We start from the raw sequence: 18,068 nt of genomic DNA on the forward strand, positions 1-18,068 counted from the left end.
CTAGGGGCGCCTGGATGGCTCAGTCGTTAAGCGTCTGCCTTCGGCTCAGGTCATGATCCCAGGGTCCTGGGATCAAGCCCCGCATCGGGCTTTCTGCTAGGCAAGAAGCCTGCTTCTCCCTCTCCTACTCCCCTGGCTTGTGTTCCCTCTCTCGCTGTCTCTGTCAAATAAATAAAGAAAATCTTAAAAAAAAAAAAAATAATAATTCTAATATGGATATTCTAATTGTGTTTATTTTGATAATTTATCTCTCAGCTAAAAAGTTGCCAAAGAATGAACCACAGAATCCAGGAGCAAATTCTGCCAGAGGAAGAGGAGTAGATCTTACTGAACCCACACAGCCAACCAGGAGTCAGTGTTGTAGTAACTAAACCTCCAGTTTGAACTTGATGGAATATTCTTCTGCTTCCTAAATGTTAATGACCGTGGAATTGGAGCATTTAACCAGCCCAGTATGACTTCCAAAAAGAAGAGACTTATGATAGAGTCAAGTTTCTAATACAGAATTATTTTAAGTGTTTTGAACTTAATTTTTAATAACATGCATGTGACCCTCTGACTAATGTTTCAGAAGTAGAAGGGGGGGAATGAGAGCTGTGTGTGTACGCTTGTTTCCTTGGACGGTTAGGGAATCATTTCTCATTACCAGGGATAGAGACAAAGGATGATGTAAACCCACAGTTAACCAGCCACTTCTATGTAAAAGATTTGGAACTTAATAATTTGGGCTTTTCAAAAACATTCTTTTTTTAGAAAGAGGTTCTAAAGATATTTATGCTTAGCTACAGTATTCGGGCAACTGGTAATTTCTCTTAGTTTGCATATTTAAAATGTACATTCCACATTTTAACAAATTAACCACAAGAAAACAGTCCTACATCTTCAGGGGGAAAAACACGAACATTTAGTGGCATCTAAATTATAGCCAGTCCTGATATTTTTAGTGGGGTAAAAAAAAGTCAAATGTAACCTCATCTTGTTTTAGGAATATGAAAACTGATAAATGCATCTTAATGGATAGTGTTCCCTTCAAACATGTGAGCTCTTCAACAGAAATGAAACAAACCAGGTGTCTGTGATTTCTGTTTAATCACTGCTGGCCATTACATAGGTTTTGTTGTTGGGGGAAGGGAGGGAGCTTTTGTTCCCTTTGGACATGATATAGTCAATGCACTAACAATTATGTACATTCAAACTTGATTATTTTAAATTCGATCTTCAGCTGTACTGTAAATAGGGTACTGCACTGTAGTCTCCATATATGTTTATTACTTTCCTGTAATATTTAAGAGTTGCTTAAAAGTATACAAAATGTACAGTTACTAAAACAGCTAATATTTTCCTTTTCTCTCCCTTTGAAAGGAAGGGGCTTCAGTTGTTCCTACATGGCTAGAACCATAATAAACAATGTATCAGTAATTTGTAACATAAGTATTGCAGTATGTTAGTAACAATCTTGCAGCCTTGTTTTCCAAAGTTCATTTTATTTTGATCAGTTCAGTATATTGCACTAATTGTTTTAGGTATTTTCATTATATGAAATCTACCATGTGTCAGATGATTTAATCTATTTAAGTGTTGAACTGCTAGCAGAACTTGTACATTTACAGTAATTCAGAATTAGTAAGGAAAACAGTTCACCAGTGTTTAGTTTTATATTGAGGTGCTCAGGTTGGAATAAAGTGGTATAAAAAGCAAGTACTGGTTTTTCTCTTTTTTGGCATGGAACAGTGAACATATATAAATGGTATTATGTAACCTAAAATATGCTTTTATAGTTTCTTTAATACATTCTTAAAAATTATTTGCATGGTATTGATGTATTATCCTAATATCTGGTTCTTTGAAGAATTGTCTTTACATTTTTGTACTCTGGATAATTGAAACTTTATCTTAGTCAGAAACTTGATACTCACTTCCCTTGAGAAGTATTACCATGACTGTAATGTTGTCTCTGGAGCCAGCCACTAAAGCAGCACTTACAAGTTCACGGCTAATATACTTGGCTACACCTTCATAGAAATTTTTAGTGCGTGATTCTTTCTCCCTTGCATTTTTGGACACATCATCTACACTGGTTGGTCCATTAGTTTCTTTCTCACTGTAAAGATCATGATTAGTCATTTCTGGTGGAAGTGTTCGTGAATTTTTAGGGTTAGAACATGTTGAATCAAACAAGTTTTCTTTTGAATTTATAGTTGACACACATTCTGTAGATTCAGGTTTATACTGAAACAATATACGGATATTACTTTCTGATATAGAATTGCTTGGTTCATAGATTAGGAAAGGCTCTTTGGATGGTAAAGATTCATTTTGTGTGTTAGAATAATAGGTTTCTTTATACACTTGAAACATTGTCATTGCCAGTGCAGTGACTTCCTTTGTATCCAAAACTTCCCAGAGTCCATTGGTAGCTAAGATAAGGAATTGGCATAAGTCATCTATAGGGACAGAGATAGTTTGAGGTGCTGGGATAATAGATTTTTTCAGTTTGAGATTTCCATGAAATCCAAGTCCTCGTGTGGTTTTTATTTGCCCTTCTAGGAGCCCATATGGTTCATTTGAACTAATTACTGCTCCATTCTGAAGTAGTCGTCGTCTTTCGTTTATGTTTCGCGTAGTGTGTTCTTTGGTTATGGAAAAGCCTTTTCCATTTCTGCATAAGACTGCTTGTACATTACCTAGAAGATTATTAGAAAAAATTGATCTTAGATATTTAACCACCAATTGTATTATAAAGTATGCTGTTAATTCTGTGTTTCAGTGCATAAATAGGCCATTTTAAAATATTTTTTACATTTGTGAAATACTGATATTACTGGGCGACTTATGGTAATTAAGATTTGAAACTGGGAGGCCAGTTTATCCCTCATTTTTAAGTAACTTAGTGTTTAAAATACTGCACTTAATATTAAAATAACTAAAACTACAGATACAAAATAACCATCAATTTTTTTATGAATCAGCTTCCAAATATTTATTTTATAGAGCCAAGAGTTGAACTTTTTTATGACCAACATATATTCCATAGAGCAGACATTTTTAAAATGTTTAAATAAATGCCTTTTTAATTAAAAATACAAGCATTGATGTTTTTAAAAAGTGGAGTTGATAGTTTTGTATCTGGTAAAACTTAAAACCTTGAACACATCTATATAGGTGTGGGCGATGAAGAAAATTAGAATGCCACTGTTAATGTCAGTCTTACTAGTTTCATATTGTGTGATTAAAAAGAAATTAAGTCAATTAGCCCTGTAAAGAAAAAACATGTATTATTAATGTATTACATGGATAATAGCTAGACAACATTAAATTAAATCCTTTGAAAACTGAAGTCTTAAAAGTTGATTGTAGTTTATTCATGGTTCGGATGAACCTGTGATGTGTGCTTCATTGAAATCTTAAGAAAATCTAAACACAATAATCTGAACAGATTGAGGGATGGTTGTACTACCACAACTTTTCTTTGGTTTATTAAAAAAAGATTCACAGTTTTAGTTTATTAAGAAAACAATTTTCCCCAGGTTTTTGAGAACATAATTGTATATTCAAGCATAAGCAAGTTCTTCTTGATATGGAGTCATCATTTATAACGGTATATAAATTATTCTGAGATGGGGTTAATGATGTTTGAATAGCGAATACCTTTGAGAATTAAAATTCCTGGGATCATGCAAAATTTACATTAGAATATCTGGTTTCCAGCATTGTGCTATGCCTGGAATCCGAATTTTGTTGCTACAGGGGTTCAATTCTAATTCTGTGTTTGAGGTAAAGAAATTGAGATTTCAGAAGGCTAAAGTTTACACAACTAGTATGGTTGGACCCAAAGAGCTTAAGTTGGTGAAACATCAGTGTCAGGCATAGGCTGAGCCTATTGGCTCATTTACATAATGAGAATTATAAAGATGTATGTGGAAAATGTTTTTAAAACCAGAGAACTGTGTGATAGTCCTAAAAACTACGTGACCTCTTACTTCTCTGTGGTTTGGTTATTAATATTCTGTATTAACTTGTCTTTTCTTCTGATCATTTTACTTAAACTCTGCAGAAGGCAAATCGGTAAAATAATTCTTGACTTTTGCTGAGTTGTAAATTATTACTGTACCAGCAAAGCAGCATGGATTGGTAATGAACATGTCACCTGGGTAAATCGAATGTTCTTTTAGGAGGACATATGATTCAATACCTCTTTTAAATTAGAAAATTTCTATTATGTGTGTACATACACAGAAATAGTGCAACCATAGCTCTGAAAACACAAGGGACATTATTTAGCTCAGAATAGTCAAATCCACTGACTTCCTAAATGTTTTATTTGCATGTGGCATTTCAAAGCCCACTCAACAAAAAGTATTGTTCCTCTGTTGTGTGATTTGAAAATAATTCGGTACAATTATGTTGTTAAAATAGAAAGGTGGTAAACTGGTATTTTTATTTTAGTTGCCTCTGCAGAAATTGCCAAGCATAGCCTTATGCACTATTTGCCTTCCCCGCCCCCCCCCCCTCCACAATTGCTCTACTAGACAGTAGGAAATGCCATTTTGGCTTATTTTACTATTGTGAACATCCCTTGGGCTCAGCACAATAGAACTTTCTAGAAGAAGGGACATTAAATCCTCATTGCACTTTTCACTCTACCATTTACTTGCTGTCTGACTTTTAGTTGAGTTAGTTTATCCTAATGTAAAGGGAAACAGTACCTTCTGAATAATCCATATCCTTTCCTATGTGAATGGTTCATGAAGAAAAAAGTGAAGGAGAGGTACCTCCTGTATCTCAACTATTCATGCATAGCCTAGGAAGTAGAGGATAAATGGGTTGTTGAAAGCAGTTGACTACATTAAGCTGAAAGCTAGGATAGAATAATGAACAAAAAGTCCCAAGGAAGATGGGAAATTGGAGGAAGATTTAAATAACACTGTTATGTCCAAGTGTCTCGGGAACTGAAAGGGGAGAGGAACAGGTCATGACAATTTAAAGATTGGCTTTAAAGAAAGGTTCCTGTAACATCTCTGTAGAGGGAAGGAGAATAGGTAGTGAGCTGATGTGAAGACCCTTATCCAAAAGTTTCTGTGAATCTGGGCATAAATATTTCAAATTCCTAGACAAAGTTACCAGCTTCAGCAGTTTGGAGAGATTGTGTTCTTCAGAAAATGTTATCAGAACAAAAGTGGAACAGGGTTACTGCAAGAGGGACATTAAGTATATGGGGATTAGAAAAACTGCTTTGAGATGATACTCAAGCTTTTTCAAGACGGCATGTATAGTCAGGCAAAGTGTTCCTTATACAGAGGGCAATGATGCAACTGCCTCCTGCAATTAATTGCTGGGTTATCTTCAACTTGTGAAAATGAAGAGTACTCCTGTAAACTTTGGAGTGACCTTAGAATCACAAGGGAATTCTAGATCTGAATGGGCAAGATCAAGATTTTTTTTCAGATAAAACCACTCACTATTGAAGGTAACAGGAAAATTTTTTAAAAACTGGAGGAAAAAGGAAGAAAAATTATATGTGATGGAAGAAAAAGTAACATCTAGGATGAGGAGTGACCAGAAATAAAAAGTTAGCTTGGTTTGGAAGAAACAGCATGGGGAAGTGGAAACACTTGGGAGTCTGACACACTTGGTTGAGCTTTAATTCCAACTTTATGTGACCTTCATTTAGTCACTTTATTTCCCTGAGTTAGTTTTCCACCTGCAATGTTATTTTTTGTCAAGGTTATTGTGAAGATTTAAGAAGGTAATTTAGGGGCGCCTGGGTGGCTAGTCGTTAAGCATCTGCCTTCGGCTCAGGTCATGATCCCAGGGTCCTGGGATTGAGCCCCACATCAGGCTCCCTGCTCAGCGGGGAGTCTGCTTCCCTCTCTCCCTCTGTTGCTCCTCGACCTTGTGCTCTGTCTGTCTCTGTCAAATAAATAAATGAAAAACTATGCATAATATACACCTGCTCTGAAGCCATCTGGAACCTCAGCATAAAGCCTGAGAAGTGACAAAAATTCTGAGGAAACTGGCATTGGACTTGGCTTCTTTATATTGCTTAATCTGGAGTACTCATCTTGGGCTCAGAACCAGAGCTAGAGGGGCGCCTGGGTGGCTCAGTCGTTAAGCATCTGCCTTCAGCTCAGGTCATGATCCCAGGGTCCTGGGAATTGAGTCCCGCATCTGGCTCCCTGCTCAGCGGGGAATCTGCTTCTCCCTCTCCCACTCCCCCTGCGTGTGTTCCCTCTCTGACTGTGTCTCTCTCTGTCAAATACATAAATAAAATCTTAAAAAAAAAAAAAAAAAAGAACTAGAGCTAGATCAGAAACAGGCTGACACCCAGGGGCCTTGACATTGCAGTCTTTGATTATCTGGTTTTTGTTCGGAGCCATCTCAGACACATTGTCCCACTCTCTGAGGGCCAGCCTCCTCAGGTTGTGGAAGCAATTCCCTTCAGATGCAGCATGACATTGTGGGCTTGATTCCCAGCTCCAATTCCTATTACCTCCGAGACCTTGAACAAATTATCTCACCTGAGCTTCCCTTTTCTTATCTGGAAAAATGGGGTAACAACACTTAGATACGAGGGGGGTGGTGGGAGATAGAACAGGTGTTTAAGGGTCCAAACTTGCAGCAAGTAGAAAATAAGTCCTAGAGATCTAATGCACAGTATAGGGAATATAGAGAACAATACTGTATTATAGTCATCAAACTTGTTGAGACTAGAATTTGTTTCAACCACCAAAAAAAATGATAATTATGTAACATGATAGAAATGCTAATTATCACCCAAACAGCAATCATATTACTATATATGAATGTATCATATTAACATACTTTAAACTTGCACAATGTTACATGCCAAATACATTTTAAAGAAACAATACTTAGGGGCGCCTGGGTGGCTCAGTCGTTAAGCATCTGCCTTCGGCTCAGGTCATGATCCCAAGGTCCTGGGATCAAGCCCCGCGTCGGGCTCCCTGCTCTGCGGGAAGCCTGCTTCTCACTCTCCCACTCCCCCTGCTTGTGTTCCCTCTCTTGCTGTGTCTCTCTCTGTCAAATAAATAAATAAAATCTTTTAAAAAAAAAAAACAATACTTAGAGGATATCTTTAGATATCAGGGTTCTCATAAGACTAAATGAAAAATTAGGCTATATTCAATATTCAATAAATAGACACTATTATTCATAATAACTCTAGGGATGCCTGGGTGGCTCAATCAGTTAAGTGTCTGCCTTCGGCTCAGGTCATGATCCCAGGGTCCTGGGATCCAGTTCCATGTCGGGCTCCTTGCTCAGCAGGGAGTCTGCTTCTCCCTCTGTCCTTCACCCTGCGCATGCTCTCTCTTGCTCTCTCACTCAAATAAATAAATAAAATCTTAAAAAGTAATAATAGTAACAACTCTATACAGGGGCACCTTATTGGCTCAGTCGGTAAACCATGAGATTCTTGATCTCAGGGTCATGAGTTTGAGCCCCACACTGGGGGTAGGGTTTATTTAAAAATAATAATAATTCTATTGATGAAAGGGGTAGTGGAAACCTAATGAAGCATGTCATGGAACTCAGCTTAACTTTGCTAAAAATGTTTTATGTACAGGCTTTCCTTTTTAGCAAGCTCCTAAGGTAGACCTTTAGCACTGAAAGGATTGCTTCTTGAAATACAATTTTAAAAATACAGCCAAGGGTGCCTGGGTGGCTCAGTCGGTTAAGCAACTGCCTTCGGCTCAGGTCATGATCCCGGGGTCCTGGGATCGAGCCCCGCATCGGGCTCCCTGCTCCACGGGGAGCCTGCTTCTCCCTCTCCCACTCCCCCTGCTTGTGTTCCCTCTCTCACTTTGTCTCTCTCTGTCAAATAAATAAATAAAATCTTTATAAAAAAAAATACAGCCAAATGTTTGGAGAAGAGAATATATGCTTATAAACTTGAGGCACAAACTATTGTTTTCTCTAAAATTAAATTGTTGCTACTTGGCCAGTGAGCACAAGTGACCTATTGCAAATGTGTTATCAGAATAACTGACCAGTTTAAACAACCAGACTTGTAACAATCCTCAAAGAACTTTCCATTCTCCTGGAAAAGGGAAGTAGGGGAAATGTTTTTTGTTTCATTCAGATCTAAGCAAATGTAATATGTTTGCTATGCCTTTATCTACAGCTGTATTGCTACCCCATTTAGAAAATTTAATGTTTCTGTCAAATTATTACATATATGTTCCTTCTTGGGAAAAAAAATTACAATTATTTTTGTGCCTGCAATCTGCATCTAAGCTGTGATTGTTGATCATTTCTTAAATTAGTCAATGGAATTTCAAGGCATTAATAAGTCACTAAATCATAGGTCACTAAATAGCTCTGGAAGCAAGAGAAGTTTTGCTGCCAGGAATAAAAAATAAATGTAAGGTGTATATATTAAGTGGTGCACCACTCCATGTACATACCAGTGTTTGCAATATGGAGTACTCCAGACATTATTTGTGGCATCATCTGGGAAGGGAAACTCTTTGCCAAGTCATCACCCTTATTGATTTTCCAATTCTTCTTAGCATAGGGTTTTTTAATATTGCCTTCCAATATACAAGTAACTGCAGAACAGCCACTCCATCGAACCCTGGATACTTCATTCCTTCCGAGACGTAAAAGTCTATCCATTCTCCAAAATGCTTTTGCAAAGGCTTTGTGTATGTTCTCATACTCACATTTCACCGTTTTTCTCTTTTTCTTTATGGAGGAAAAAAGTTCTTCTATAGCTATGTATTCCTCCCTAAATACTGTGTGAAAGGATTTGATTATGTTTTGCTCTTCAGGAGTCATTTGGTAGGAAGGATCAAATCTGGAAAGTTGATGGAGAAGTAAAATTGGAAGTTCCATTGATGTCAAGTCTGCTGCTGAGGCACCATGATGTCCATCGAACAAACCCAAAAAACACACATCGGGTTTATTGCCAAAGTTATTCACCACAGTGAATTTATCATTCATGTCAGCTTTCCATGTAGAATTTCTATCCTCACAAACGGCTACACCTTTAATCAATACATGACAGATTGTTTGAGAATATATGGAACTCCTGTGAACGTTATCAATAATCTTATAGTATGCTGGGATTTGTTTCTTCCAAAGTAGCTCAAAAGCATTATTAATGCTCTGTAGGATTTTTTCAGTGAATATAGAAAATGACAATAGTTTAGTGATTATAAACTGTCTCTGAATGGAAATCAGTGGGAGCGCGGGTTTCTTTCCACCCATCCATTGAAACCCCAGGGTGGCCAGAGCCATGTGCAGCTTTTTATGGAGGAAAATTTCAGGTAGATCAATTTCATGCTTGCATATGGAACAGGGAAATGTGATCATTTGATCATGCTGCTCTTCATAGTCTTCAGAGTCTCTTGATGGTCTGTTCTTTTCCCTCCTTCTAAAATACCTTCTTCTCAATGAAAGTGGGATTTCTTTCTCTGAATCAAATGTTGATTTTCTCACATTCCATTCCCTTGATTTCCAAAACACTCTGCAAACAGGACAAAAGATATTGACATGCCAGGCAGGAATGACACACTGAAAGTCTTTTTTTTTTTTAAGATTTATTTATTATTTATTCATAGAAAATGAGAGAGTGAGCACCTGGCAGGGGCAGAGGGAGAGGATCTTCAAGCAGACTCCCCACTGAGCACAGAGCCCAACTCCGGGCTTGATCTCTCAACCCATGAGATCATGACCTGAGCCGTGAGCCGAAGTAGAGAGTCAGGCGCTTAACCCACTGAGCCACCCATGTGCCCCAATACACTGAAAGTCGTTTCAAGCAGACCCTTGCCTTTGCAATTTGCTTTAGTTCCTCATGATTCTATGTGAGCCTACCATTGAATATTTTGATGCATCTTTCTATCATTCCCAAAAAAATACACAGTAGAAGTACTCAAAAAATTGGTGACTGAACTGTGGATGCCTGAATAAAATTAGGCAAAGTCTCTACAAAGTCAACTAGAGATCTAAGAGCAAATACTCAGAGAAATCGGCACAAGATTATAACCCAGGCATGTGAAGGTACATGCTTGAGACCTAGGTATTTGATTTAAATTTGAGCATAATTATTTTTGTACTCCATTTTATGTTGTTGAAAATACTTTTGTTTTTTCTACTTAAAGGGTTCACAGGAATATGAATAGGAGGGGCACCTGGGTGGCTAAGTCAGTTAAACATCTAATTCTTGGTTCTGACTTTGGTCATAATCTTAGGATGGTGGGATTGAGCCCTGCATGAGGCTCTGCACTCAGCACTGTGTCTGCTTGAGATTCTCTCCCTCTCGCTCCCTCTCTGCCCCTTCCCCTGCTCGTGTGCTCTCTCCCTCTAAAATAAATAAAATCTTTAAAAAAATATTTTAAAACCTAAAAAATCAAAGTTAGTAGCTTTAAATGCTTATGACATGTGATATGTTGTTAACCTCAACTCAACGTCATATAAGTTATATATATATATATATATTTTAAAGATTTTATTTATTTATTTGAGAGAGAGAGAATGAGAGAGAGCGAGCACATGAGAGGGGGGAGGGTCAGAGGGAGAAGCAGACTCCCCGCCGAGCAGGGAGCCCGATGCGGGACTCGATCCTGTGACTCCAGGATCATGACCTGAGCCGAAGGCAGTCGCCCAACCAACTGAGCTACCCAGGCGCCCCATATAAGTTATATTTAACTTTAACTCAACTCATGGAAGTTGTATTTGATCTGAATACATTTAATGTGTTAGATTGGCCTACAACAATAAGAATGTCTGAGGCCCATAGGGACTTAAAACATTCCAAGCATAACAAAGGTATTCAAGAATGCTGATAGTTGTTAAAATAAGAAATGAGTCCAGGGCGCCTGGGTGGCTCAGTCGTTAAGCGTCTGCCTTCGGCTCAGGTCATGATCCCACGGTCCTGGGATAGAGCCCCGCATCGGGCTCCCTCCTCAAGGGGAAGCCTGCTTCTCCCTCTCCCCCACTCCCCGTGCTTGTGTTCCCTCTCTTGCTGTGTCTCTCTCTGCCAAATAAATAAATAAAATCTAAAAAAAAAAAAAGAAAGAAATGAGTCCATTTAGTACTAATGACAAAATAATAATAATGTCTCTGAGCATAAAACTAATGCATAATCATTTTTAAGTTCAAGACAGAAAGACACAAACTAGAAATGAAAGAGTGTTCTCCTTGTTTCCCCAGTCTCACCTCCACCTCCCAAATCCCAGTCTTGGTTAATGGCCTGTTATCTATCTTTCTGAACGTGTATATATATTTTGTAATATATTAATAATATATTGTATTTGTTATTATATATAAATACATTATAATTATCATATACATTATATATTAATATTATATTATAATTATATCATTAATGTAATCTATTATTATGTTACATATAACAATTAAATATATAATAATATATTAATAGTATTAACATTACTTACATAAATATATTTACATATAAAATATATATGTCATCTTTTCTGAAATGTAAATAAGTCACATTTTACATACCATCCTAGAATCTGCCATTATTACTCAATACTAAGTCATGGCCTCATATTGAAAGTTTGAATATGGAGGGACAAAACAATATACTATGAACAATGTAGAGTTTGGATTTTTAAAAAAAAAACTGTCTTCAAAAAAAAATCTGTCTCCACTTACAAATTATATGGCCTTAGCCAAGTTATTAAGCTTCTCTGAACATCTGCTTTCTTATCTGTAAATGAACAGGATTATTTATAGCATCAAATGAGATAAATGGTGAAGCAATTGGCAACAGGGGACATTCAAAAAGTGCCGGCTCCTTCTACCCTAAGCAAAAGGACACTTAGAACTGTACCAAATGAAAACATATCACATGAAGACATGAAATTGTAATGTTTAGGGGAAAATGTATTCTATATAAAACTAATTTAAGAAAAAAAATCAGTAAATCAATGGGAAAGGATTTTTTTTTTAAGTAATCTTTATACCCAATATGGGAGTTGAACTTAGAATCCTGAGATCAAGAGTTGCATGCTCTACTGACTGAGCCAGCCAGGTGCCCTGGGTGAGGATTTTTTTAATAGCAGTACCTGAATCTGAGTGTTTCAGAATTGTGTTATATGTATTTATTAATATGTTGTAAATTGTATATATCATTGCTTCACTACAATTGTTACTCAGTTTAACAAATAATAATAAACTGGACATATAAAATAAAACACAGTTTAGGGGCAACTGGCTGGCTCAGTCAAAGGAGCATGGGACTCTTGGTCTTGGAGTCGTGAGTTCAAGCCCCACGTTGGGTGTAGCGATTACTTAAATAAATAAAGACTTGAAAAAATGGAACACAATTTTGAGAAACATATGTAAATTAAAAATGAATGCATAGGGGCGCCTGGGTGGCTCATTCGTTAAACATCTGCCTTCGGTTCAGGTCATGATCCCAAGGTCCTGGGATCGAGTCCCACATCGGGCTCTCTGCTCGGCGGGGAGCCTGCGTCTCCCTCTCCCACTCCCCCTGCTTGTGTTCCCTCTCTTGCTGTGTCTCTCTCTGTCAGATAAATAATAAAATAAAAAATCTTTTAAAAAAATGAATACATAAGTAAAGTAATACTTTATGGCTATAGAAAATAGGCAAAAATCTTTAAGATTCTTCCCAGTAGAATTTTCATTCTATATGGTATGCAAAAGTCTTATTTCAAGGGAGGATAACTTTCCATGATAAATGATAAATAAGATGGAGTACCATGTAATTGGCAAAGGGCTTTAGCAACCTTCATATATGGTTTGTATATGGCAATATGATTAGAAATTAAACAAGCAAAGCTCTGAAAAGTTTAAAATGTTTTGCTGCTTTCCTTATTTGTATTTAATTCCCTGAAGGGCACAACTGTATTGAATATAGCTACTCATTCCTATTGTAAAATTTTATTTATAAATTTCCACCTCATAAATGCTTCTGAAGCTATTAGCATATTAGTAGGGCCTTCCCAGCTTTGCCTCAGCCACAAATTTTTGTGTGTGTTTTTTTTTAACAGAAAAATGTAAAAGTACACAAAAATAGAGGAGTATAAAGAGCCCCCATATGCCCATCATCAGCTTCAACCATTATCAACATTTGTCCATTCTTGTTTCATCTTTGTCTTCGGCCATTTTGTTTTTTTATTTCATTCTATTATTTTTATTGGAATATTTAAAAGCAAATGCCAAAATTATATCAATTTCACTGATAAACACTTCAGTCTCATCAACAAATGTGATCAGCACCCATTCACTTCTTCAATACCTACAACAGGCCAACTTCTATGCACACATATGCTGACGATGTACAGATAGATAAGGCTTGAAGCTTCGAGGGGAGGAGTTTGCAGAGCCATTCAGGTGCTCACACAAAGAATTAAACAGGTCAGATGAAGTCCAGGACAGCGCCCGCCCAGGGACCTAACCCCTTATCTAGCTAGGAGTGGCATCATGACACCTGAGAAGCCGACCTAGAAAAACTCACAGTTGAGAGATATCAACAAGTGGGTCCAAGGTAAATCTGAGGGAATGACCAGTTAGCAGGAGGAAGGAGGAAGAGGACCCACTGAAGGAAATGGACAGACAAGCAGAGAAGTAGGGGGAGAAATGAGAACTGGCAAAGCTATTAAACTCTTCTGGCCAAAATGTATAACAAATATTTTTATTTGCTATTATTTGGTAATGTTCATGTAAAGGATGCAGTTTTCCTGAGGCTTGATGAACTGTTGGGACAGTACATAAGGCACCCTACTACTGTGATTTGACTTAGGGCCAATCCTTTATGCCCAAAGTTTATTTTTCTGTATATGGGAAATAGCCATAAAACAGTTCTCTCTCACATGGAGCTATTCTTAGAATGTAATGTGTCATTCATTCATTCAACAAATGCTTCAGTGTCTGCAGTATCCTAGGTACTGTTTCATTTGCTGGGGATACAGCAGTAAACAAAACAGGCATGGTCTGTGAAGAAGCTTATATTCTGATATGAAGGCAATACATAAAGGAAACATGTAAACATGTAATACCAGATGCGGGTAAGTACTAACATGAAAAATATAGCAGAATAAGAGTATAGAGAGGGATGGAAGCCCTCCTTTGTATAAGGTAGTCAGAAGAATATATCATTTCCCCGTGTACATAGTCTAACAAGAAGCCAAGATTTCATTTGATAACTAAGAAAGTGGAGGAAAAAGAACACTGTAGATAAAATTGTTCACTGACTTACAGATGGCAACAGACACATGAAAAGATGCTCATCATCAGAGAAATGCAAATCAAAACCACAATGAGATAGATATCACCTCACACCTGTCAGAATGGCTAAAATCAAAAACAAAAGAAACGACAGGTGTTGGCGAGGATGTGGAGAAACAGGAACCCTCATGCACTGTGGTGGGAACGCAAACTGGTGCAGCCGCTGTGGAAAACAGTATGGAGGTTCCTCAAAAATTAAAAATAGAACTATTCTATGACCCAGTAATCAAACTACCGGTATTTATCCCCAATATTTTTTTTAAAAAAGTAATTCAAAGGGATCCATGCACACCTATGTTTATTGCAGCATCATTTATTTTTTTTCCCTAAAGATTTTATTTATTTATTTGACAGAGAGAGACCCAGCGAGAGAGGGAACACAAGCAGGGGGAATGGGAGAGGGAGAAGCAGGCTTCCCGTGGAGCAGGGAGCCCGATGTGGGTTTCGATCTCAGGACTCCAGGATCATGACCTGAGCTGAAAGCAGATGCTTAATAACTGAGCCACCCAGGTGCCCCTGCAGCATCATTTATAGTAGCCAAATTATGAAAGCAGCCCAAATGTCCACTGATAGAGGAGTGAATAAAGAAGAAGTGAGATATAGGGGCACCTGGGTGGCTCAGTCGTTAAGCGTCTGCCTTCGGCTCAGGTCATGATCCCAGGGTCCTGGGATCGAGCCCCGCATCGGGCTCCCTGCTCATCAGGAAACCTGCTTCTCCCTCTCCCACTCCCCCTGCTTGTGTTCCCTCTCTCGCTGGGTCTCTCTCTGTCAAATAAATAAATCTTAAAAAAAAAAAAATGAGATATATAGATATAGATATACATATACATATATATCTATATATATATAGTGGGATGTTACTCAGCCACAAAAAAGAATGAAATCTTGCCATTTGTATCAACATAGATGGATCTAGAGAGTGTAATGCTAAGTGAAGTCAGAGAAAGACAAATACCATATGATTTTACTCATGTGGAATTTAAGAAACAAAACAAATGAACAAAGGAAAAAAAAAAGAGAGAGAGATAAACCAAAATATAGACTCTTCACTATAGAGAATAAATTGACAGTTACCAGAGGGGCAGTTGATGGGAGGATGGGGGAAATAGGTAGGACCTTTCACAGGGTCCCATCTCCCAGACTCACTATGGGATCCTACTTGTCTGTCTGTGGCCTGGATCATTTACATAGAAATCTGATTTAGTGATTTAGGGAATCTACCAAATAGTTTTCAGCCCTCTCCTAGTGAGGCTTATCAAGTGTATTCAGCCTGAGCCACCCCTGAGTGTTCCGGTTTCTCACAATTGTGTTTGCTTTCTCATAAAGCTTGGATACAAACAAAAAAAAGGGGGGAGGATTAAGAGCACATTTATCATGATGAGCTCTGAGTAATGAATAGAATTGTTGAATCACTGGGGCGCCTGGGTGGCGCAGTCGGTTAAGCGTCCGACTCTTGATTTCAGCTCAGGTCATGATCTCAGGGTCGTGGGGTCAAGCCCTATGTCAGGCTCCGTGCTCATTGTGGAGTCTGCTGGAGATTCTCTCTCCCTCTTCCTCTGTCCCTCCATCCGCTCACCTTCTCTCTCTGTCTCTCAAATAAATAAATCTTTACCAAAAAAATTGTTGAATCACTATATTGTACACCTGAGACGAATCTAACGCTGTACGTTAATTACACTGGAATTTTTAAAAAATGTCCATTGACTACATTTGTCCTCCAATAGGAATGCAGACAATTTATCTGAAAGCACTATCAATTTCCTTGCTCATTTGGAATTGTTACCTCCCTTTACCTCCTCTTACCGCCCTTCCCCAGCCTCCATTCCTCCAACTTGGATAGTGATGCTGATGGTTATCGTGGTGGCCGCAGCGGCGGGGGGTCTCCCAGTGATGTGATGGGAGACCTCTCTGTGTGGAATGTTCACTACATCACCTGGAACCTTGCTCAGAACTCTCTTTATGATTCTGAAGGACTATGAAGCAGGAAGGGCACAACTGTATTAAGTAACAGACTTGTGCTTGAAATTTTGGAAAGAAGAATCATTCATTAAATATACTGTCTTGAGCCTGCGTAATAGGATTAAAAAAATAGGAGGGACTATCAAGTAGGTTTTTTTCTTGTAAGTCATGGACTTTCAACATACTGATTCCAGAAGACCACCCTTAATGCACAGACCAGTTCTCTTCTCATTCAGAGGTAAGGTATCTCAGGCCATCTCTCCAGGACACCTCCTCTTACCTGCCCTGTAGGGTCTGCCCACTCCATCTCGCTGCCCCAAGTCACTGCCAGAGTTACAGACCTTGTTTGAACCGTCTTTTTGTTTCTTTTTTTTTTTTTTTAAGATTTTATTTATTTATTCATGAGAGACAGAGAGAGAGAGAGAGAGAGGCAGAGGGAGAAGCAGGCTCCCAAGGAGCAGAGAGCCCGATGTGGGACTCGATCCCAGGACCCTGGGATCATGACCTGAGCCGAAGGCAGACGCTTAACCATCTGAGCCACCCAGGCGCCCTGGTCTTCTTGTTTCTTGAGACTGTCTTCACTCCTGGCCAATACCTTTAGTTCCTAGACTCATAATCCAGAGCTGCATTCCACCCTCACACCACAGGATGGGTTAAAACTAGAGTTCTAGAGCCATTTGTTTGCATATTGAAGAAATTTAGACAAGACAACTGCTTCCTGGACATTTCCATGCGGATGTACTACAGTCAACTCAAAGCTGACGTGTCCAAAATGAACTCACTACATTTCCTCCAGAATCTCTCACCATTACCTTAGTTAAGCTGGAAACTGTTTCGCAGAATCCTTTTCCCTGTGTGGTTCCAGGTTAGAGTTGGCCAAGAAAGGAATTTGGAGGCACCCTATCTGAATGCCATCATGGTTCAGTGATATGACCTGTAGATGCAGAGGTGCCTGGCAGGTTCCAGCTTGTCCTTGTTCCCTCTATTTTGCCTCCAGCTCTTCCTCTGGCCTGAAGGCCCTGTTGACCAACAGCAGCTCCAGATCCATCAGCAGATGCCTGCCCTTAGACCCACAAAGGCAAATGCTTCTTTTAGACTTCTCCATCAGTCTCCCCTCTGAGGTCCAACTTCAGTGGCTGGACATCCTTGGCTTCTCAGACTGGCTGGTTGGGGATTTAACTCCCCTTCCCAGATGTTCAATTGCTTCCACAAACTGTGCAAGGTCTAATTTCAACAACAAATTCCTTATTCCATGAGTCCTAGGGTTCAGCTTTTACTGACTGAACCCTAGATGACACAGACACCACACAACCACCACCACCCTGCTCTCCTTTTCTGCATGTACACAATCAATCACCAAGACCTGTCAGAACTCTTTCTTCAGTTTCCCTCTACTCACGCACTTGTCTCCTTTTCCACTGCTTTCACACTGTTCCAGGGCACGGCGATATTTTGCCTGGATTACTGCACCGGCCTCCTAGCTGCTCTCCCCATGTCCGGTCTGTTGCTTCTCAATGCATTGTTCTGGGAGTAGCCAGAGGTGATCCAACTGCCTAAGGCTTGTTACTGGCTTGGGATAAGCTCCTGGTTCCTGGGATAAGCTCCTTAATGTGTTTGACAAAGCTCTGCCTCATTTGCCTCTGCTAACTCGTCTAGCTTCACTTATCATTGTCCCCCCACCCCGTGCCAACATTGTGCAGAGCCATCAAACAAATCCTCACCAGTTTGGTAGGACATGGCATTTGATTGTTTTCCTTTGAATTTCTTATTATTCAATTACTTTGTAATTCATACCGCATTTGCCCACACTGCATATTCATTTCCATCCACTGCCTCATCCCCCTACCTCCACAAATGTGGGAAGG

The 18,068-nt window shown here is 38.8% G+C and overlaps 2 protein-coding genes across 2 annotated transcripts in view; one reads left to right on the top strand and one right to left on the bottom strand.

Moving 5' to 3' along the window:
• RAB5A (RAB5A, member RAS oncogene family) overlaps positions 1–1,698 on the top strand; it is a 30,589-nt gene extending 28,891 nt beyond the window's left edge. Inside the window, exon 6 of the mRNA XM_045903870.1 lies at positions 256–1,698. Within this exon, the coding sequence (XP_045759826.1) occupies positions 256–371 (116 nt within the window). The 3' untranslated portion in view covers positions 372–1,698. The remainder of the gene's footprint in view (positions 1–255) is intronic.
• On the bottom strand, positions 1,515–18,041 carry PP2D1 (protein phosphatase 2C like domain containing 1). Its single transcript, XM_045902156.3, has 3 exons — positions 17,998–18,041; positions 8,427–9,490; positions 1,515–2,684 (listed from the first exon to the last, which is right to left on the bottom strand). The coding sequence occupies exons 1-3, from the start codon at positions 18,039–18,041 to the stop codon at positions 1,894–1,896; spliced, it is 1,899 nt and encodes a 632-aa protein (XP_045758112.1). The 3' UTR covers positions 1,515–1,893.
• Positions 18,042–18,068: the final 27 nt, after the last annotated feature.

The sequence above is a fragment of the Mirounga angustirostris genome, unplaced genomic scaffold (genome assembly GCF_029215605.1).
Source record: "Mirounga angustirostris isolate CCGP_5_RB_7025 unplaced genomic scaffold, mMirAng1.0.hap1 SCAF_1, whole genome shotgun sequence".
Lineage (NCBI taxonomy): Eukaryota > Metazoa > Chordata > Mammalia > Carnivora > Phocidae > Mirounga > Mirounga angustirostris.

What these genes read in the sequence shown, in the direction of transcription:
- PP2D1 (XM_045902156.3), bottom strand. Translation starts at nt 18,041, where the DNA reads ATGAGGCAGTGGATGGAAATGAATATGCAGTGTGGGCAAATGCG. An exon ending in ATGCAGTGTGGGCAAATGCG is followed by an intron (nt 9,491 to 17,997) that starts GTATGAATTACA and finishes TCCTGTTTGCAG; the next exon opens with AGTGTTTTGGAAATCAAGGG. An exon ending in ACTCCATATTGCAAACACTG is followed by an intron (nt 2,685 to 8,426) that starts GTATGTACATGG and finishes ATAATCTTCTAG; the next exon opens with GTAATGTACAAGCAGTCTTA.